General features: G+C 39.8%; 1 protein-coding gene across 1 annotated transcript in view; it reads left to right on the top strand.

Annotated features, from left to right (window-relative positions):
* Positions 1-22,471, top strand: part of ZNF827 (zinc finger protein 827) — a 105,157-nt gene that overhangs the window by 28,634 nt on the left and 54,052 nt on the right. The window contains exons 3-4 of the mRNA XM_013951834.2: positions 2,226-2,398; positions 12,303-12,786. Coding sequence (XP_013807288.2) covers positions 2,226-2,398; positions 12,303-12,786 — 657 coding nt within the window. The remainder of the gene's footprint in view (positions 1-2,225; positions 2,399-12,302; positions 12,787-22,471) is intronic.

The raw sequence follows: 22,471 nt of genomic DNA, 5'->3' as shown, positions 1-22,471 counted from the left end.
CTGCTTCTGGTTTGTCTACCGTGTTGAGCTCTTTGCTCAGAATTATTTCAGGTGAGGAGCTGTGGCTTATCAGAATATTGTCATCTCTGATACTACGTGTCAGGTTTGACTGACCTAATTGTTACTTGGATGGAGTATACTAAATTAAAGCTCCAAGTCATACAGAGATGACTAACTTTTCTATCAATCTGGTAATAGTGCCAACTTTAAAAAAACCTCATGTCTTTTGGAAGAAATTTAAGAAGAAGTCTGGAAACTCTGTTTAAGCTCTGATGTCATTTTTGAAAGACTGTGGTGACAGACCCTTTTTTTCCCCAACTGAATGCTCGCTTGGTAGTAACTTTTTGCCTACAGTGCTTGCAGTTTTCTTTCTGAAGTTTCTTTGGGATGCACTGGCAGATTCTCTCCTCTCTGGAGTAACTCCGTCCAATTAATTGACATTGTGTGACATAAAATAGACATCAATATGTATAAAGGAAAGCTGAAGCTCAAAATTCACTAATTTTTCTTATGCTAAGGTTTATGTAGTACAGTGAGGAGGTTGAGCCTTTGAGGCGATTGACATAATTTCTGTGTACCATGAATTGTCATTGTTATCAGTGAAGTCATGTGCAGTCCAGTTCTTCACATATTTTGTAATGTGCTAAATTGCTATTGGTTCACCTTGTCTGCAGATTTATTTTTAATGGGGTGGAAAACAGGTGATTGATAGATTACACGTTTCTTTTCTGGATTCCTTTTGAGGATAACCAGCAGCCTGAGAAAAGATATGATAGAAATGTTGAGTAAAGAAATGATGAGTAAAAATGCTACCAATATATATTTCTGTGGTTTATCTTTCTCCTACCTGTTATGAGGAAGTAAGTAAAGATATTAAAAAAGTGAAACAAGCAATTCTAGCATTGGTTTTGACTTATTTCTCAGAGGTCCAGAGAGAGGAACAACTTGATAATATGTTGAGTTTGATAGAAAATTTCACAAGTAGCATTTCTGAACCTGCAAAGTGCACACTTTGAAAATACGTCTTTTCCTGGACTTAAATAATGACTACCTAATCAGCTGTATTCCAATACTTTTGTTTCCTACCTTATAGCAAGAACAGTATTTTAGGATGTCACAAGTCTTTCTGAAGGTTTTTATCACTTAGTTCCTGATCACAGGGTGTTGATGTTTGCTGTGTCCTTATCAGTAGGAAATAACTGATAATAATGAGAAGAAATATTCTGAGAGAAATTCCAAATAGCAGGATACACATTACTGAGCTCTGGATATTTGAAAATGGTCTGTCTTTATATTGAGGAAAAACACTTCCAGTGCTGTGATAATACAAAGCCTATCTTCATAATAATAAGAAGAAATCACAGTGAGAGGATGGATGGATGGTTAGTTGTGTGAAGTCAGCAGCAAAGAATTTCTCTTTCCTTCAACCTTGCGATGATTCCACACTTAGTAGATTAACCATATTTGCTTGACAAATACCCCAAGCTCCTTTTCCTATTTTAGGGGAATTGGGCAGTAAAACAGAGTGCAAACATTTAGGAGGGCAGTAGATTGAATGCCCTGGCAACGAGAACGATAGAAGGAAACCCAGTGACCCTAAGACTCCCTGACGGGTGAAGTGGCGGCAGCATCTGCTAGAGCTGTAACTAAACAAGTTCAACAGCAGGGGTTCTGAAATCTTTCACTTCTGGAGTTAAACATATCTGATATGCAATACCTGCATGATTTTCAGTTAAGTTGTGAATTGTTCTATGCTTAATATTCTCTCCTCTCCCCCTGCTAACCATCAAATATGGGAATGGATCATTTCTGAACATGTTTAAGTGTATTTTTCATACCCTGCTACAATTGACATTGGATAGGAAATGAGGCTACCAAGTGATGATTATGAGAGACATCCATCTCAGTTCAGTTAAATTATAAGGAACATTAGGACCAGGTGAGATAGAGTAGCATCCCCTACTGATTATCCAAAGGATGTTTGGGACATTAACTTTTATAAATTAATCTGACCTTTCTCAGAGGGAGAATAACTAGATTAAGAGGAAGGGGATATGCAAGGGACAGAACTGAAATTTCTGGTACATGTTGTTGTTTAACTAATGTGTCTCTTTGCAGATGAAATTCTAGCATTGAAAAATGATATCTTGAATATGTTTACAAGGGGAAAATATTCGACAAGTGGCTGTAAAGGATCCTCTCTTTTTCTTCCCCCTTCTGCTAAGCCTCAGAAGAAGAAGGAGGAAAACCTTTCCAGTGTCCGATCTGTGGTTTGGTTATCAAGAGGAAGAGTTACTGGAAACGGCACATGGTGATTCATACAGGTTTAAAAAGTCATCAGTGTCCACTCTGTCCATTTCGCTGTGCACGCAAGGACAATCTCAAATCACACATGAAGGTAAGGAAAGCATTTACTGACAATCTTGAATCATCTATCACTTGAATCATCAATCAAAATATGATAATGTAACAAAGTTATTTCAGTGGCATTTGGAGGAATAAAATTTCTTTATCTGTACTACTAATGATGTCTTTATTTAAATAAAGAGACTGTAAGAAGATGACGAAATAACTTGGTTTCCTTTGTTTGCCTTTCCATTTTATGCAGTGTGGAAGCTGCCATGTGTTACATCAACTTGTTGCAATATAATGCAGCAGGAGTTATCTGTGGTGGATTTAGTTCTGGACCTGGAACTACAAGAAGCAGGGGCTGTTAATGTGTCACCATGCAAACATAGCATTGCTGCTTTCAGGTCCCAGGCTAGTATCTCTGCATGGCTTTGCCCTACACTAAATGGGCATCAACTCAGCCAGTGCTAGCAGGGGGCTCTGCATGCTTGCTATAGTCAGGCCTGCAGTTTTAACCTCAGGTTTCAGGCTCAGACTAGAAGAAGAAGATCTTCTGAAGGAAATTTAACATCTGGGGTAACATGGCAAAAATGGGAAAATTCAATGGAAAGAAACTCTCTCTCTATTTAGCTGAGATAACTACAATGGTAGCAAGATGCAAAGTGCCCAGTCTTGCATACTGTAGAGCATACTTGGTGAATTAAAAATGGTACCTGGCCTGTTAACGCACGGGTGAAGAAGCTGAGGTGTTAGAAGTTTCCTTTGTTAATGCAACTGCAGAGGTTCAGCTATTATAGTAGCAGTGAAATGCTTTAATTTTTTTTTTTTCATCTGTTTCAGACAAGTGTCTATAACAGAGTACAGGACTGGTGTGGAGAGGGGCAGGAGTGTCTGTTCAGCTTTTAGATATGCTATTACAACATCTGAGATCACAAGACAGAAGTCTAACCTTGCTTACACCCGAGTAACTGTTCACTTGAGTATAAATCCAGGTGATTCCACTGATCATAACAGCAAATCTTGCTGCACTTCAGGTCCTGCTGGGTCTGAAATCATCCCCCTCAAATCTGAAGGCCCGTCCCTTAACTAGTGTGGGTCAATGCACTAGTGCCAGGCATCCTTGGTGTATCATGCTAGTCCTTATCAGGTACAATTAGGTTTGGTATTTGCAGCTCTTTCTTTTAGCATTTGGTGTTCTGCCCTGACTACAGGGCTCGGATGGCTTTCCTGAGCAGAACTGCTGACATGAAAGAATGGGAACAAAGTGTAACGAGAGAGTTTTTTGTTCTCAGTTGTTGACAATCTGCGCAGAAGCATGCATCGCCTACAAACTGGCTGTTCCTTGGCAGAGGCCTGTTGTTGTCCCTTGCTTTCTGAAGGACATCCCTATTATTTCCGGCAGGAATTCTTGGTCACTGCTTTTTGTGCCTTTTGGGGATTATTATATTTACAGGTTGAGAGCCTATCCCTTCCTTTTTGGCAAGATGATTTCCATAGGAGGTCAGAGGTAGGATGTTGGAGAAAATTAGCACAGAGACAATGAAAGAGCCTCTATCAGGTTGATGGCTATCTGAAACCCCTGTGCTCTTTTCTGCCCACCTACCATCAGCTCCTTCATTAACTGACCCCATGTCATCTTAAAAGAGACCCTTTGTACAAACACGTAACGTGGTGTTCTTTAATTATTACCAAGTAGTGCTTTGGTGCATTTGCTCATTTGAGTAGGCATGTCATAAAAGCATTTTGTATCAGGTCAAAATCGAGGTAAAGTGGAAGTGCATACATAATAGCAGGTGAACAAGGTGGGGGCTATGTTAGTCACTGTGTCAGTGTCAGATATGACTTGAGTTTCCTTTGGTGATAGTATAAATTAATACCAGGATTAAAACAAAAAAAAAACAGATTTCTTTTCTAACTGTATAAAAAAAGCTTTGCTTTTAAATCTGTATGTAAAAAAAAAAAAAAAGTATGAGCTTATAAAACTGAAACATATATAAGCCAACAGTGTTCAGGATGGAATAAATACCCATCAGAAATAGTACAGTAAAGCTGAGACTTTCTCGAGATGCAGCATCCTAGTTATGCCAGTTGGAGGTTTCAGATCTCTTTGTTGTCCCAGGATCCTTTGGGAACTACCTGGTGCCTTTGGGAACTACCTTATCTCCTTCCTGGCAGGCAACCCAGAAGGGCAGAGCTGCCTCTAGCCCTCCATCCCTCTCTCCCTCCCCATGAGTCAACAGTGGCTGCAGATGAAGACGTTTGTTTTTCAAAAACAAAATGCTACTCAAAATTGTGGTATTAGGTTGGTATTGTTCATCGTTATAAGCCAGTTTTACTCCAGGACACTATCGCAAGCCAAGTTTTTTTCCTATATACTCCTCTTCAGTTTTCAGGTTTTATGTTTCATTGATCAGGATGACAGACAAAACCTGCTGAGGTGTTTTGTCCAGCTGCAGTCTCCAAAATCTGGAAGCGTTGTCTTTGCTTCCTCCTAGGCAGCATAGCCCTAAGCTGGAATAGCTCCTCTCTTTTCTAGGTTCTTGTAGGCATTTTCCATTGAAAGTGAGAGTTTGGAGATTTGCTTTACATTGGTGATCTGTGTGTGTGTCCATATGTATATTTTTAGGTTAATAAATAACTGTAGTATATAAGTAATGTGTAATTTTATGTTAATTATAGTGTGTTAAACTCATTGGCCCAGAACACAACATTGCCAACATTTTTGGTGTCTTGTCCCCTGCTAAAGAAAATCTTACTAGGGAGAGGGCTGGAATCAGTCCAGCCCTGTCCGTATTCAGATCTACATGTGCTGCCCACCATGTTGATGAAGCTTTCCTCCAGTAAGGGCACTTTGCCAGGACCAACTCTCAACTGGATGCGAGGAAGTGAAAGACAAGAAGGGAAGTGGAAGGAAAATACCCACGCAGACACACAATGAACAAGGCAGATCGCGAATGCTGCCTTTAAGGCACACAGTGTTATCTGTAATTGTTATATGGCATTTAGATTCCACAGTGACAGGCACCTTAGAAAAATCCTAAAATAGACATGGTACAGAATTTTATTAGTCTATTCTGGAGACAAATTATAATGCTTGCATAACCACAGGTTTTGGCCCCTTTTCCCCAAAATCTGTCTAGCATCTTAGCACTTAATTCTGGTGTCATAGCATGATTTCCAAGGACTCTGAGAATATTGGAAATGAAGCTGAACAAAATGAATGGGTAACTGAGAGAAGTATCTTGTCCAGGCAGGCAGCAAGGTTGTTCTCGAGTCCTTCTCTCTGTTTATCTAAACACATACTCAGTTGGAATACGTTATTTTCTCCTTGAGAGAAGGAGTATTTTATGGACTTGTTCTGAAGCAGTAGAAAGCAACAGAAAGGGGTAGTGTAATTCAGCAAGACATTTTCAGACTTTTCTGTTTTTCCTGGTAGGCAGGTAGGGATTAAATTTACCTCCGAGCAATACCACAAGCATCAGTCAGATTTTGGCCAATTGGTATCTTTGGATCATGCACATAACCTTCCTGAGCAACTGGTGGAAGAATAGGCTGTGAGATCATAGAGATACATTCCAAGAAAGCAACAGGATATTAGTCTGAGCACTTGGAAGGGGGAACGGGGAAAAGGAGCATATGGCCAAAAATAATATCTATAAATGTTTCTTGTGCTGCTATATAGACATAATGCAGAAATGGGTGAACTAGGTCTTCCAGCAGTGGAAGAGAAGCTTGGCATAGTCAACACTTACTGAAGCAGGACAGTATGACAGAAAATGAAGAAATGCAAGATGAAGCTTAGCAGAGAAGGTAGATGTAGGGGCACACAAGTAATGTGATGCTCAACCACAGAATCTTGATGCTTGATTCCTTGAGGAGATGGACCATGTAGCGAGATCTTAGATTAATGCTCCTGTGTAGTATTAAGAGGGTTATAATCAGCCTCCTGATTAGAGAGAGGCTATTAATTACATGATAGTGGGAATAAGAAAAGGCCCTGAAGAATGTAGCCAGGTGCTCAATACCCCTTAGTGATTTGCTTTTCCCTCTTTCTTCCTCCCCTGAAGTCTGTCAGAAAACTGCATGAGCATTCACAATCCTTTGTGGTGAAGCATAGAACAGGTTATTTTAAAAACATCTTTACCATATTGGGGGAAGGAGGTTGGTTGTGTTTCATGGGCGGTTTTTTGTTTAGTTTTGTTTAAACTAACCTTGAAAAGCAATGGGAGGCCCTGTGACTCCATTACCTCACCTCAGTTGAGGGGAGGTAATACAAACTGGTACAGCTTTTCAACAAGTTAATATCTGTGCCCTAAGTCTCAGATACATACAAGTGACTTCAAATATCTGCTTTTTAAAATGATCACTTTTTACATATGAGACAAGGTTGAGACAGGAAATGCACTGAGGCCTTAAAGCCTCTAAAGAAACCATTTTTTGAAAGGCTAGTCCAGCCACGCAGAGAAGCTTTTTTTCCTTCGCTTTTAAGCAAATCAAGGAAACACTTTCAAAAAGAAGATACTGTATAAATAATGTATGTGTCCTGAAGGGAAGGATCATATCAAAACTAGCACTTTAGCACTAAACTTCTGAAAGTGCAGTATTTTTAAAATGAGGGAGCTTGTCAGAAAAGAGCACTAAATGAAAAGGCAGAGGGTGTACAACAGATGCAAGATGGAGACCTCGCAAGTATACCCAAATGTGGCGTCAGAAGAGGGCATTTTATTACAACAGATTAAAAAAATAATCAGAAAAAGCTAAGTGTGGAGGGAAGTGTGGCTAAATTGCCAGGCTATAGTAGTTGCTTAAACAAATTAGATACCCCTCATGAAAATTGTAATCCACTTCAAACAGAAAGAAAAACGTATAGTAGGTGAAGTAAAAAGTGGCAGTTATGTCACAGAAAGTGAGCAGCGTGAGTAACCAGAAGCAAATACAACAATGTGTTCGCCCCTCACCACCTTATGTTCTAATGTTACTTAAAGATGGGGGTTCTTAGGAAAACATCTCCTCTTATTCTGAGGGTTTAAAAAAACAGTGCAAAATCCTATTGAATCCCACAAAGAAGGATGAACACCAATCCTTCTCTTCCTGGGCCTTGTAACTGGAGTGGAGAAGTCTGTGCAAGCAGCATTACCCCAACTTTAAGGAAGGGGACAAGACAAGATCTACCTCACCAGTACTACAGAATTGCAGAAGGACTGGCCGGTGCCATTCTTTTCCTCCCCTACACCCTCCTCATTATTCGGTGTTAAGTGGGGTCACATACCTTTGTAACTGGTACATCTGTAGATACCAGTGTACAGCCCATCGCTTAAACTGTCTGGTAGCTTGGCAGCAATGTTGCTTTTAAGTATGGAAAGGTGAGTTGACAAACTGCATATGATACCAGAAATGTTAGTGCATTAATGAAAAATCTAACAGAAAAATGTGATGATGTGAATGATGTGATATGATAGAGACACGTGGCTTCTGTAAAAGAAAATCATGTGTCCATCTGCTAAGATGTTTTGAGCATGTCAAGAAAGTTATGTGCTTAAGAATCAGTTGAAATTTAATTGGCCTTTAAAAAAGCCTTTGGCAAAACTTCTCACTAAGAAGCTGCCAACTAAATTAAGCAGTGCAAAGTACGAAGGCAAATTACAAATTCACCAAAGACAGTAAAACAAAGAGCAGGAAGAAATTGGCAATTTTAAGCATCACGAAAGGCTACCAGAGGGGTGTTCCGTTGCTAAGAATGCAATTGTATGTATTTTAACAAACTGGATCTTCACAAAATGGTGACTGTGGGGTAACAGAATTGCAAACCACAAAACCTTATTTACGTGAATCAAGATTAGGAAAAAAAAAACGTGAGAAGGAATGAAAAGAGGCTGGCTGATAGATCAACATGATAGCAAATAAAGTTATTGTTGACAAATACAAGGTAGGGCACCTTGGAAAGAACAGTTTAAACTGATGCACCCAGCTGTATTTAATATAATGAACTGTAACTACTCAGGGAAGATATCTGGGTATCATTGTAGAGAAATCAGTGAAAATGTTTTCTTGGCATGTGCAGCAGAGGTTAAAAAGTACATTAGATATTTGAATGTCTGAAATAACACTGAAAATATTACAGTGCTATTATATGAGTAGATGATGTGCTCTCACTCAAGATGTGATACTCAGTTCTGGTCACTGTGCGTCAAAAAGATGCATCAGAAATAGGAGAGATTAAAAAAAAACTGGTAATGAAAATGATTAGTGGGATGAGAAGAACTCCCTTTGAAGAAAGAAACTGAAAAGAATGGGACTACCAGGTCTGGAAAGATGTGATCAAAATAATGCGTGTGATAGAGAAAATAAATTGAACTGCTTCTTTTTTCTTGCTCTTAATAGGACAATGAGGAGGCAGCAAGTGAAACTGAAAGAAGCCCCCAAAGTTTTTTTAACCAATAGATAATTTGTCCCCAAATCTTCAAACTAGTGCTGAAGTCTGTAAGCAGTGCATAGATCCATTGAAACTTACTTGTGTACTTCATATCAAACCCATGCAGAAAAAAACAGAAACCATACAATATCTTTTGAGGCTGGGAAGACTGTAGGATAAAATAAAGATGATGGAGGTACTTTACACAGTCAAGGAGAATATTCACAGAAATAGGCTCAGAAGATAAAAGGCCTTCATGCTTTTCGGTGCGAGTCAACTGTAGTTTTATGGGATTCTAGAAGAACCTTTCTCTATGAACAGGTTATGTGCTCCAGTTTATTGCAGCATAATTCAGAGAGATCCAGACTTAGCAGCAGCAGGGCTCTGACTGGGACTTTGGAGAAATCCTGTCAGCTGCCTGCTTGTCTCCTCCTGCCTGTGGCTCTTGCTATCACAGGGGAATAGGAGTTGGGTCAGGGTACTATGGCTGTCCTTGCAAGAGGTTATCCTTCCCTCCTTGCAGTAGCCCTGCTACCAGTAGCAGAAGCCTAGTTGACTCTAAAGAGGACATCTGTTGGTTTGGGCAGCATTAGCACAGCGTGAGAGCTGTTCCTTGCCTCACAGAGGGAGGAGGCAGCTTTTTGAAATGTAACATTGTGTGGCTTAGATCTCCCCTGTGGCCCTCTGCATAACTCGACAGGGTTTCTTGCTTCTTTTTCTGCGGCAAGTAGCTGCTGCCTTGACTATTCCCTCTGAGTACCATACATTGAAGATGCTTGGCTCTTTTAGATGCTTTTGAATAAGAAAATAGAGGATAGGTTTTCTTAAAAGAGACTTTAATTCTTAGTTTATATTTCTAGTAGTGTTTATATTTTTAAATAAGTATTATTATTTATTCTTGACAATTAAAAATAATAATAATCTTATAGTGGGACTGGATCCAGGATGTCAGAGGTTAAATATTGGACTTGATGTTATTTCGTACATTATTTATGTGGATCTAAAATTGTGCCTTTTAAAACTCTAAATCTTTCTTTTTGAATTCTGTCATTCCTTGGCTGCAAGTTATAAACATACTTTTCTAATGAGAAATCCATTGGTGACATAGCTATTGTCTTTGGACAGGAGAGAAATCCAGATCAGATGAATCAGTCTTCCCTATTCTCATCCATTCTCAAAAGATATTGCAAAGGTGGCATGCCATGCTCCTGGGAAGAGAAGGTGGGCTCCTACACAGACTTTGCCACTTGACTGAAGCAGTGGCAACCTTTGGAAGCTTACTGATGATTGCGATATGGGGCCTCTATAAGAACTGGTTAAATACGTAGGCAGGGAAATGATGGGTGGAGATCCTGGAGGGAAGCCCTGGCACACAGAGCCTCAGTGGGTGTAAGAGATAAAGTTGCCATGGTGAGGGTGCTTGCTACCATTAGTACATCTCAGTGTTCTTCATGAAGAAAATTGCTTACATACTGCCGTGCTTACAGACCATCCTGTTTCCAGTAGTGTAGACAGATAATCTTGTTGGCATTTTCATTGTAATGTGTTAATATTTAGAATTTATGGTGCTGCTGTTCATCTGTAAGGTTGCTGCTTTAAGACTGTCTTAGGTTAGCATTAGCTTTTAAATTTTTTTGTTGTCGGTTGCAACGTTAAGATCCCAGAATTACTTTGCCTGTAAATGTCATGTTTATACATATGGAGAATGTCATTCTGTAAAGCTGCTGGCCAACAGAAATTCTTTCTTGCTGTTTATTTAGCACCTAATCTCTGGACCCTTGAAGAACCACTGAAAGAGAAGTTACATAGCACTATTGAAATCTGTTTTCACTGACTGCAAAAGGGGCTAAAAGAAGATCTCGCAACTTTACCTCTTTGCAGGCCTGAGTCAGGTCCTGTGTATGTTGCAAGTAGATCTAGGAATGCTGGATATGAGCTTGTGACTGAATTCCTCTTATTATATACAGAATAAATGAGGCTAAATGTGAAACTTCCTCCAACCTGAAATTCGACAAGGTTGTGTTTGGGAAATGCTACACCTACCCCCAGGTCCAGCAGGATCTGCACCAGGACTCTCAGGGTCTAGGTCTCAGCTCTGCAGGAAACCTGAAAGTGCTGAAAGCCTTAGCTAGAGCCGGGCCTTCCAGGCTCCCTGCTGTAAAGCTGAGCTTTGATTAGAACTGGGGGCTCTCAGGGTTTTTGGACTTCCAGGCTATGGCAGTGAGCCTTGAAACCCTGGCACAGCTGGCTGCTTCCGGGCCAAGCTCAGGGAGGCAGGGTAGAGCGCCACTCAGCAGGGTAGAGGAATCATGCCCCATTTGCCAAGAGTTCATTGAACCCCCTCCTGTTTCAGGTGAAATATTTTGGGTTCAACAAATTGCCATTTTCCAACAAAAATCTGTCTCACTGAAACGTTTCCAACCAACTCGAGTCACAAGTGAAAATGAATGTGTGAAGCTCAGTTGGTGCCAGTTTGCCCTGATCGCATATTCGTCAATTAGTAAGGAAGAAATGTATGTATTTGGCAGTCTTTCTACAGGGAATAGTCCTGAGGGCTACTGTCAGGACTTAAAACGTATTGATGAAGCTATGGAGAAAAAAACTTTTCAGTATACTTGCCAGTACTGTGTTAACCAAGATATTGTATAATTATATTGTGGTTGTTTATGTATACAGCTTATATTAATGTGTGTGTCTGTTCAAACAGTTAGTATGTAAACCGTTACAAATGGATGGATGGATAGAGTTCTCTTTAAAAGGTAGTCAGGATCAGGCCCGAGGTTACTAGGCATTGTATAGTTATATCGGAGCATGTAGTCTGTATGAGGAAGAGCTTGCAGTCAAAATATGAGAACAGTAAAATTAACTTTGGTTATTAATTGACTGATAAAGTAGAATAGATGACAAAAAACATCTCTCATATTTGTATTTCATTGTAATAGAACTGTTAATTTTCTGGTAGAATTAATTCGCAACAAAATGTTTCAATAGCTCCTTGGTATTGCCAACTGCTGTGTTTTTGCCCTAATGATACATAAATTGATGATGGGCGTTACTATTCAGGTTGGGGTTTTGCTGGGTTGCTCTGAACATTTGTTATTTATGGGGTTGCACAGAATGATTATGCTTAGCAGAACATATAATAATAGATAAGGGGTTTCTGGTGGATTTTTTTTTTTTCAGTCAAGGAAGCGGCTACTTACAGCTTGAAGGTCTTTTTATGCAGTGACAGGTCATCAAGACCAGGTTGTAAGGGCTGTTTCACCCAAAGCAGACTTCTTAATTTCCATGCTGCAGAAACATGTATTTGATTTATTTTTTTTTTTAGTTAAGTCTGATGCTTATGTTCTTTGACTTCTGTGCAAAAGAATCCTACTGTTCTTAGTACCTGACTCCTTTCCAAGTGATCAGAATGAAGAGTTCACTCGTTAGTTGACTTTTCTTTTTAAAAATGGTGTGTGAAGTGTAGAGCTGAGATTTCTGTAATGCTTGTAAACTGTTTTGCTTAATAAGTGCTTTTATCTTTCACCTTTTGAACCAGGTTCATCAGCACCAAGACAGGGGTGAGACCTTTCAATGCCAGCTATGCCCTTTTACCTCCTCCCGCCACTTCAGCCTGAAACTCCACATGCGTTGCCATCAGCATTTCCTCAGGACAGAATCCAAAGTGAAGGAGGAAATACCAGAAACTGAGGTCAAGGGGTCACCACAGCTAAATAGTGACTCCTGTCCTGGACCACAGAGGGAAGGAGGTGGACCTGGCCTCACGGCATCAGCAGCTGCGTCTAAAACGCCCGACGTGGCTGGGCAGGCTAGTGGAGGCATTCCACCTTTACTAGTGAAAGAAGAGCCCAAAGATGACAACGGCATCGCAGCCTCACCTTTTGCTCTTAGCACTGTTGACAGAGCCCCCAGCAACACAAAGCTGAAGGACTCCTCTGACTTTGTGGCCAATACAGCATCAGCACTATTCAGCCAAGACATCTCTGTCAAGATGGCATCAGATTTTCTCATGAAGCTGTCAGGTAATTGAGCATCAGAGTGGCAGCATCAGCTACTCCTTTTACAGGCTAAGAAACCCTGGATCTGCTGTATCATGGAATTGCAGGGAGAAAAAAGTTGCAACTTCTTTACTTGTCACTTCTTGTTTCTTTTGATGAGTGAGGTGCATGATGGAGGGAAGAGGGCAAATGGTGAGAGAAGACGGGGATATTGTTACTTGTTAAAAACTGGGATTGGGAGTAAGAACTTGTTTTCCAGGCTTTGACATTCACTGGCAATTAGCTCGACAAGTCTTGTTTGGTGTGTTTTTGAATACCTATAGTCTTGTTAGGTGTGTTTTTGAATGCCTGTAGTTCCAGTTTAAAATCACCGAGGGTCACAAATGCCCAGCATCTTGGAAAATTCAGCCCTTAACTTCTCTGCCTTTGCCCATCTGTTGAATAGGACCAATAAAGTATTGCTGTCTTTCCTTTTAGAGGAGCAGGTGAGGTCAAACTCTTCAATGCTTGTGAAGTATGAAACTGTGTTACTGGATTTCTTGGTTATTATCATTCAAAAAATCGGTAGTCTTAGAGATTTATGAACAACTTTTGAAGATGTTTACTGTTTTTAATTAATATCCTATCTAATGCAAACCATGGATTTATTCTGTTTTTTCATTGTCATTATTGCTGTGAGAATCATATGAATATGTGAAAATCTGAAGAAGTGTTTAGGGAGAATCTGTTATGTTACGTGTTCTCTTACTGATTTGACTGAATATTTCAGCACTGGGGACATGCTGGGGAGATGTTCTGTACTGAATGTTTTCAAAATTGACCTTTAAAGAGGAAGAAGGCAGGCAGAAAGTCATTGAAGAAACTTCTGTTTTGCAAGGAGATGGAAGTCTCTATGGTAATTTTTAGACTTTGGAGATAGAAGATATCCTTTTAAATAAAAAATGATTGGTCAACTTTTTCCCTTAAGTGGAGTGTAAGCTGCATTTCAGTCAATGTTATTGTCAGGTAAACTAGATTAGCTCTGTTCTAATCACCTTGGTGATACTGCAGCCATATATTTTGGGAAGGCTGTCTTGCCTCATCTGCCCAGACCTTTATACCTCTGGGAGCACAGTTCAGGGGAGACAGGCTAGAATGGGGAAAAATAAGAAATCAAGCCTGAGGCTTCATGGAGCCAATCAGGAAAAAGAATAAGAACTGAGGACAAGCAGGACGTAAAATGGTTTGGGACTAACAGTTTCCTGTGGGCGTTAGAAGAAGCCACAGAAACCTCCCCTTTAAAAAAAATTCTGTTGATATAAGTTATTATTGTGACCAAAAAATGGAGCGTGAGAGAGTCTGTTTTGGTTTGCGTGCACTTTTTTTAATTGAGTTTCACATTTGAACTCCATATGAAACCCATTTTGATGATGTCTGACAGCTGTCCCATATATGCTGTTGTTCTGATGTCTGTTTTAAATTAGTATTGCTTAAGTACATGTTGTGCACTAAGTGACTCTACACATCAACTGTACTGAATGGTAGATGATAGTGCTCATGATGGCTGCATGTAGCAAGAATGGGAGCAGAAAGCAAGAGGGGGAAAAAGCCTGAAAGCTGGAAAAGCATACACATTTTGATCTGTTGTTTTTCATGTAGCAGTTGATGGGGAGTGGTTTACAGTTTGGCAGACGGTCATGTTTTCAATGTCTGATCTATTGGCATCAGAAAAAGGATACAAATGTACATTATTCATGCAAAAGGCCTATGCAGTTATTTTATGGTGACTTACTAAAGGTCTTGAAACCTGACTTGTATGCACTGTTACCTAGCAACATGTTATAAAGTCACTGGGGGAGTGAGATGTATCTGTAATTTTGTATGTGTGCATATTTGGATGAAAATGTACTGCCAGGCACCAAGTTTACTACACGAGGAAAGCAATGTTAAAAGGAAAGGAATTTCTTTTCTCCTGAGATTTATGTTGTGTTATATACATTTAGCTCATGCTTTTCTTCATACAATGTGCATAAATTTAGAGTATAAGTAATTCTCTTTTAGCAAGTTGGCTAAGTAATAGCACTGTTTTTTTCTGATTGCTTACTGTGCTGAACCAAGTTCCTTTGAGTGATTTCTTTATTATGACACTCTCTTGTTAGGCCCATCAGAACTTCCATTATTGGCCTTACCTTTTCAATGATATAAATCTTTTGACATCTCAAATTGTATATGCCAATTGTAACAGCCAACACAGATTTGTCGAGACCAAATTATGTCAAAACAATCTAATTTCCTGTTGTGACAGGCCTTGTGGCTAAGCAAGAAGCAGCAGATAGATATCTAGACTTTTAGAATTTGGCATTTATTCTTATTGAATATTAATGGTTATAATGAACAGTTATATTTGCTTGCCAACGTTTATTGCCCCTCCTCTTCTTGGTTAGTTTCAGCTCATCTGTCTCTAGTTTCACGGGAAACGTTGGGGCCCATTGGTTTTCATTTCTGGGCGGTTTCAGCCTCTTCTTTTTCCAAATCTCTGACTCAGAGGCTTTTCTCCCTTCATTCCTAAGAGTTAACAATTGCCAGTACCATCTCAGAGCAGAGGTTTAACTAGTGGATTTAGGGAGGAAGACAGGTCAAAATTGGTGTTTATTAATGATTATCAATTTAAAAATCAAATGATTTTTATTGTGTAATGCAGTACTTGTGTGGATGAAGTGGATATCAGACGGCTGGAAAAGAGTACTTTGAGAGAAGTTCCCAGTCAGAAGGAAAGGATGTATTGAATGAGGTTTCTCAGGGACCTGTACTTGGCCTACCATTGTTTGGTATTTTCATGTATTGTGCAGTTACTGGAATAATAATATCAAACTTAGCGGAGCCTGTGAATACCTCAAAGGACGAGATCAAGATTCAAAATACTGACTATTTGGAGAAATGGTCTGGAAAAAAAAAAGTGTAACTATTCAACAGACGTCTGCACAAATATGAAATCTGGAAGAACTGACTAGGTAGTGGTTCTGTAGAAAAGAAACAGGAATTAACAGGGTCATACTGTTGCTAAAAAGGCAGTCATTGTACTGGGATTTATAAAGAAAAGAACAGCCCACAAGAAGGGGGAACTATCTCAGCCCTGCTGAAGTCCCAGGTTTTGGCACTGTACTTCATGAAGAGTGAGAACAGTTGGAGAGACTTCAAAGGAGAGCAGCAGAAATGGCTGGAGGTTTAGCAAACATGTCCATTGAGGGTGGATGGGAAGGGAGTGAGGCTGTGGAGCCTTTGGAAGGAGAAGACTAAGGAGAGTCATTAATAAGTCTGCCAGTGCATTAAAAAAGCTTGTTGGGGAAAATTCTGTTGGTGATTCATAGTGATTAGGACAAACAATAAGAGCTTTATATTGCTGTAAGGTTTAAGTTGGCGTTAGAAAGATCTTTCCAAAAGTTGAAGTAGTTAAACATCTAGAATTGATTGGTTGGAGAAATTGTGGCATCACCACCACTGGAGGTTTTTAAAAACAGGTTAGATATTTATCTGTCAGATATGGTTGAACCCGTGTTAGGCAGGAAGGTGGTCTGGATCTGTGTATCTCAATCGGTGAACCATGGGACATCACAAAAAGTTGCCAGAAGTTTCAGCTGGACAACAACAAAAAGCAACCTGTAGAGAAGCAAAGCAGAGGAAAAAAAATTACAGATGTTCAGTTAGGCCTGAATTTGAGTTTGTCCTAAGTGAATTGTGGCTGCACTGCTCAAGATGGCCTCCGAACTTTTTTCAGAAAGGTTTAGGGGATCTTTGGATTTAAAGAGGTTGAGAAATATTGTTGTAAGTGACCTTCGGAGATCCCTTCAACCCTATTTTTTTATGATTCTGTGCCATTGCTTGCCAAAATGATTGGTTTTAGTTGCATACTTTCTGAAATAAGGCATAGGGCAAATCACCAAATGTAAATCTAAAAATGAGAACAAACCCTGTAATCCTTTCCAGACTCCATTCTCTAGGTCCATAATAGTTTAAGGTAGGGGATGCTTTTAAATTCACAAGCAATTTAAAAGGGTTATCTGGAATGTTATTTAAATTTGGAAAGGGTTATGGTTTATAAATACAATTAGTTGATGACTCTGCACATGTAACCTTAAACTAGAAGAACGTTTTAGCGTGGGCCTATTTTTACCTTCAAACTTTCCCCCTCTTATTTCAGTGAGACTACTCATGTACTTGAAGTTGTCCAAATACTTCGCTGGATCAGTGTTTTGCCAGAATGTTTTCTTCTCCCAATACATTAATTTGATATTGAAACTTTGTAACTGCATTCATATCTTAATTTGCAGAGTATTTGCTTTTCCTGTTTTAAAGGTGTCAGTGCTAGACATAGTACAACACATCTCATTAAAAATTTTGAGGCTCTTCCAGCCATTTCTAAGGCTTGATTTCTTCAGTAGTAAAAAATGTCTTTCACAGTGATCCAAATTACAATGGCCAGTGTAGTATGGTGAAATTATTACTGTGCCTGTGTTATGTGCAGCGGTTACTTTTCGTAACGTTCTAAAATAAATGAATCCCATTGAAATGAATGTGATTCCTGCACTATTGATCTCAGAGGAATTCTGTGTGCAAACAGTAATTGTAAAGCATCCTTCATTCCCGGCCTCTCTCCCCCACCTCTGTGTTCACCAAGCGCATTGCTCTGGAAAGCATGGCTCTTTATCTTGGGATGTTGTGCATTATCAGTTGTGCCCTGCTTCTGCAGCTCTTTTTATGTTCCCCAAGTTATTCGCATGGAAGAACTTTAATATAGAAATGGGGAAGGGAGATAGTAGGCCAGCTGAGCGTTTGGGGCTGGTTACGTTAGCTAAATGAGAGGCTATGGTTTCTCTAGGTTTAAGTCATGTCTGATGTCACCATCATGCTAGGAGCCAAACTTTTGTATTTTGGAAAAAAATGCTGCCATGGGATTTCGGTGACTGTCCAAAGAACTTGGACTTTACATTCATGTTTTCTTAGTTGATTCCATTAGTGGAATAACGAAATAGTAAATCATCAGACAGCTGCATACAAAATATCAATAGATAAGCTAAGTAATCAGTTAGATTATCAGTTCTGTTTGGCTCTTGAAAATTACCGCGCTCCTTAAAGGTGAAGCAAGTACTTTGAATGTTGCAGTGCTTGCCATTGACAGTACTGAACTGGCTGGCTTTGAAGACTCTTCAGACAGCTATTTTTAAAATAATAAAAGCATGTCCAATTAAATTGTCATAATTGATGTATTTGTGTAGCAAGTTCCAAAGAAAAGACTATGCTGCCTATATTTAGGATTCATAGTTTATGCCAGAATGTAAAATTTCAATTAGAATATGTAAGCGCATAGGACTGGCAATTATTCAGTCATATCCTTAATATAAAAGTACTGTGAATTCCATAATGCTGCTGTCAGTGTAAATACCCCTGATGTCATCAGGATCTCTCTTTGAAGTGTCTCTCCAGATTCACATTTTTGTTATTTCCATATGGACCTTTAATTTAAAGTAAAACCAAAAAAGGGCAACAGCACAGCTAATTAAAACTTGGCCAAATAAAAGGTTTTACTAATCTTTGTTGCTAATGTATCACAACCCTTATCTTCCCGTTTCAGAAATTGCTAGTCTTACATCCAAGAAATTCCTGGCATCTTTAAAAATCATACCCATCATATTTTACACCTTACAGAAATACACAGAATTTAGCAAATAAAGCAGTGTGGAATCTGCTCTAATTTAGTCATTTAAAATGCAGTATAACAAACTGCTTTTTTTGTGTACTCAGCCCAGTACAACATAAAGGAAGATACAAATGTGATTCTGTACCAAGCCTGTACCTACAGTCTTGTTTAATAGCTACACAAACTCTCATTTTCAGGAACAGCTAGAATGATGGCTCTTTTGCTTCCCTGATTACACCATTACTCCAGGCAGAAGTCCTAGCTCATGAGCCTTTCTGTCAGATCTATCTGAAGTGGGAATTGAAGGCATTGTTAGTTTAGTCATCTCTGGCTGCCTGGTTTTTTTGTTTGTTTGTTTTCTTAAACAAATACAAAGGTCCTGCTGGTGGCATTTCTTTCCTTCTCTGTTTCTGTTCCTTCGTAGAGAGAAGAAATTTCCGTACTGCAAACAGTTCTTTCCTGTCAGAAACAGATTTTCCTTTGTGCCTTTCACTTTCCTCCCCCTCTTTACTCCTGCTGCCCCAGAAGCTTACCTATTCTGCTGTTATTTTGATTTTTTGCCTGGAAAGGAGAAGATGGTTTTAGCAAGGTGTTACAACCTGGTGTTTAGCAGGCAGGATTTTGGCTGTATTCTAGGCATGCTGGGGAGTGCAGGGCATGTGGTCTGTTGGGTGCTTTAGTAACTTGCCTAATTCCTCCCTTCTACTTGGACTAGAATTTGGTAAAATGCTGAGGGAACAGTGGCAGAACTCAAATTTCTGAGCTGAAAGTCTGCAAGCTTTAGTCTATTGGTACCTGTATCACCTATAAGGCTGGTAAGCAAGATCCGGTAGGGCTGCCCGCAGGCAAATAGTCCTGACTATGCAGCCTCTCTTCTTGTGACTGGTCGTTTTCCTGTGCTGTGTCTTCTGGCTTGACTACAGCTCCTTAAATGCAAAGCAGCTTTAGAGAAGATCAGGATAATTAGCTGACCTTTTCTGGACCTCTACTTATACACTTTCAACAATACTTAAGCAAGATAATTTGGAAGACCTCACATTTTTAGTGGTCTTTGGAAGCCCAGAGGTGGCAAGTCTTGGTATCATTATCCTTCTCATGCTTGTCTATTCTGCCAGTCCACTGCTTTGATAAAAAGAAATGTTTTAATGCTTAGTGTCCTAGTGCCTAAGTAGCTTTTCCATTAGTTCCCATCCTCTTCCTTGAAGACCTGTAGGTTAGTTTATTTGGCTTACAACAGAGGATTTGTGTAGAGGGTATTGAAAGGTAATTGAGTTAGCACTCACAGGAGGGGTAAGTAGCATGAGGTGCTCTGGGACAGATCAGTGCTTCTGGGGAGAAAGCACTAAAAACAAATAAGAGACCAGCTAGGTTGTCCTGCCAGAAGGATGGTATTTCTCCTTTTGGGCAACTTAAAATGTAGGCAGCCTCTATGTGTAGTAAGTGGAACACGATTTATCAGCACCATTGGATTTTGGTCTGGAGGTTCTCCAACAGATTCCAATTGAGTAAATTTTTCTTGCAAAGCAGTTTGCTCACCAGTGGCTTCTTATGCAGTGTTTGTACCTCTTGCTCAGTTCTTGAATGTCCTCAAGTGTAAGCTGTTGTCTCCATGCAGAATGCCAACATTCCTCTGCACTTTTCAATTTTTAGAGCAAAAATAGCAGAAGACTCAAGTCTTACCCTTTACTGACCATAGCTGCCTTCAGGAGGATGATGCCCAACATCAGGGAAATGTCTTCCAAGTGCTGTGGAACTGATCTGTGAGAGGTCTTTGGCACCTTCTGATTTCCACAGTTCACAACTTCCTCCTTGGACCTTAAAGCTTACAGCATCATTCAGTTGCTCTAACTGCAGTGGGATCCTGGGTAAAACACTGTCCTTTCTTCCTCAGGAAGAAGTCATGCTATCGTTCTCTTTCCATGGTGGGTCTGAGGAGAATCAGAAAGGGAGGTTTTCCTGCAAGGTCTCAAGGAGGTCAGTTCAATTTGCAGTGTGTTTTCGAAGGTATCCTTTCTTCCCCCTTTTCCCTCCGCCAGGGGTGGCCTGTTCTCACTGCACTTTGTAGCTGTGCTTGGGCAATACTCACAAAATAACCTGACGTTGCAGTGTGCTGTGGCATTAGAGATCTTTATCACAGCTCCTTTCAGCCCAGGCTCTGTAAATGCTTTTTCTCGTGGCCTCCTCTTTTGCAGCAACATTTTTGTTGTGGATTCTTTTTGTTTTTGTGTGTTCTTTTGCTTAGCTCAAACAGATGGAACAGTGACCAGCTCTTCAATATTTGTAACTTATAACACTGAGCTTGGCTTGAAGCAATCAGCCCATTTTCCCCTCTTTCAATTATAAACAATTTGAGCATTTAGAAATCCTCAGTAAGCGGACTGATGCAGTCAAGAGCTTCTATCAAAACATTTCAGATTAGTGGCAGATGCCCAAGGCTTTGCTTGTGGCATTTGGCAGTTTGAGGAAAGTGTTACAACTTTCATGTTCTGCTTTTGCCAAATGGATCAAATGATCCCATTTTCCAGGAAGATAAAAATCACCAATCTGGAATCTTCTTTGATCTCATTTTTGCCGGATATACAGAATGGGATGAATGAAGAATTACCAACCCTGCTTGAGAGACTGCTGCCTATTGGCTGGGTTTTCTGTTTTTTGCCCTCACTGTGTATTTCAAAATTAAATTGCTGTCTGTTTCGGATTCAGTCTGCAGGCAACTCATCTGTCAGTCTGTTCTCATTGCAATTCAGGATGAATATAAGTTAAATACAAATTAAGTATATGTATGTGCATCTATTTTTGTATGTAGATAGGAGATGTTATTCCTTCTGGGAAGTAATACTTTTATAGTTCAAAGACACTTAAGTAAACTTCAACGCCATCTCTTTAACCCTTGCCTAGTTCTAAATTCTTTAAGGATTTTTCAATTGTAGATTTTCTCTCTGAATTAGTTCCAGTCAACTTTTATTTCCTTTATTTGCAGCAATTTTTCTTACCTCTGTTTATTGTTCTCTCCAATATGACTACCAGTAACTGTGGATCCAAGACAAGATAGAGGCAAAGGGGTATTTTTGTCTCTAGCTTTAATGTATGGATCTGATAAGTTGGACAACCTCCCCTTTTTCTTGTCTCTCCTTCTATATAGGCTTCATTTAGTTTGGAATTTGCTTTAACATCTTTCAAGAAAGAGTAAAAGGCCCATTAGCTGCAGCAATAGTTTTGAAACCAGCTAATGGCCGTTTGGCTTTATTTGTTTTTGTTTTGCAAGAGGAAGAAACAAGGGGTAAATAACTGTTCTAGTTTTTGGGATTCATCTACGATTAAAGTGTTTGATTCTGAAAAGTGTGGTCAGTTCAAGTAATGTGCTGTCAGTTAATTAGACAAGAAGAGTCTTCTTTCCAAGTTTTTTAATTCTGTATGCTGTCCAAAGCAATGCAAGTAGAGCAAGCAGCACCAGCAATACTGATAAGAACGTTAGTTTGGCTTGCTTTTTCCCTCACATGACTTAGTCAAATGCACATCTTCAAGACTTTCTTTGGACTGTGGGGCCCTGACTACATTTTCCATTTCTCATAGGTGATGTCCTATAGCTACATGGGCACAAACTGAGACTGTAGATCTCACTAAGAGCTCATTGAGACTATTGCTAACATTGTGCTAGTAGAACTGTTGTTACTGTGGTTTCAGCTTGTTATCCTGGGTGGTAGTTCAGAATAGTGAGGGAGTGAGGGCTTATAGCAGCATATGGTGGCATAGTTGGAGAGCTAACCTGTGGGGTAGGGAAGGAAGGGGAAAGTGAGAGATGGGAAGGGAGGGAAATCTGGTGCCCTTCCAAACTTGTCCTGTGTGCATCACTATGATGAAACTTCTTAAACTCTGAACGTCAGTATGACCTTCCTTGACTTGTTGGTTTTCTGGACTGCTAGAACTTGGCTTCCTGTCGTAGAGGTTAAGTACACCCACGGGTTCTGCCTAAACGAAGGGCACAGAGGTGCTGCTTGATACCTTCCCTTGGTTAGGGTCAAATTGGCCTCTGCA

The sequence above is a fragment of the Apteryx mantelli genome, chromosome 5 (genome assembly GCF_036417845.1).
Source record: "Apteryx mantelli isolate bAptMan1 chromosome 5, bAptMan1.hap1, whole genome shotgun sequence".
NCBI lineage: Eukaryota > Metazoa > Chordata > Aves > Apterygiformes > Apterygidae > Apteryx > Apteryx mantelli.
This window is presented reverse-complemented; position numbering and strand designations above follow the sequence as displayed.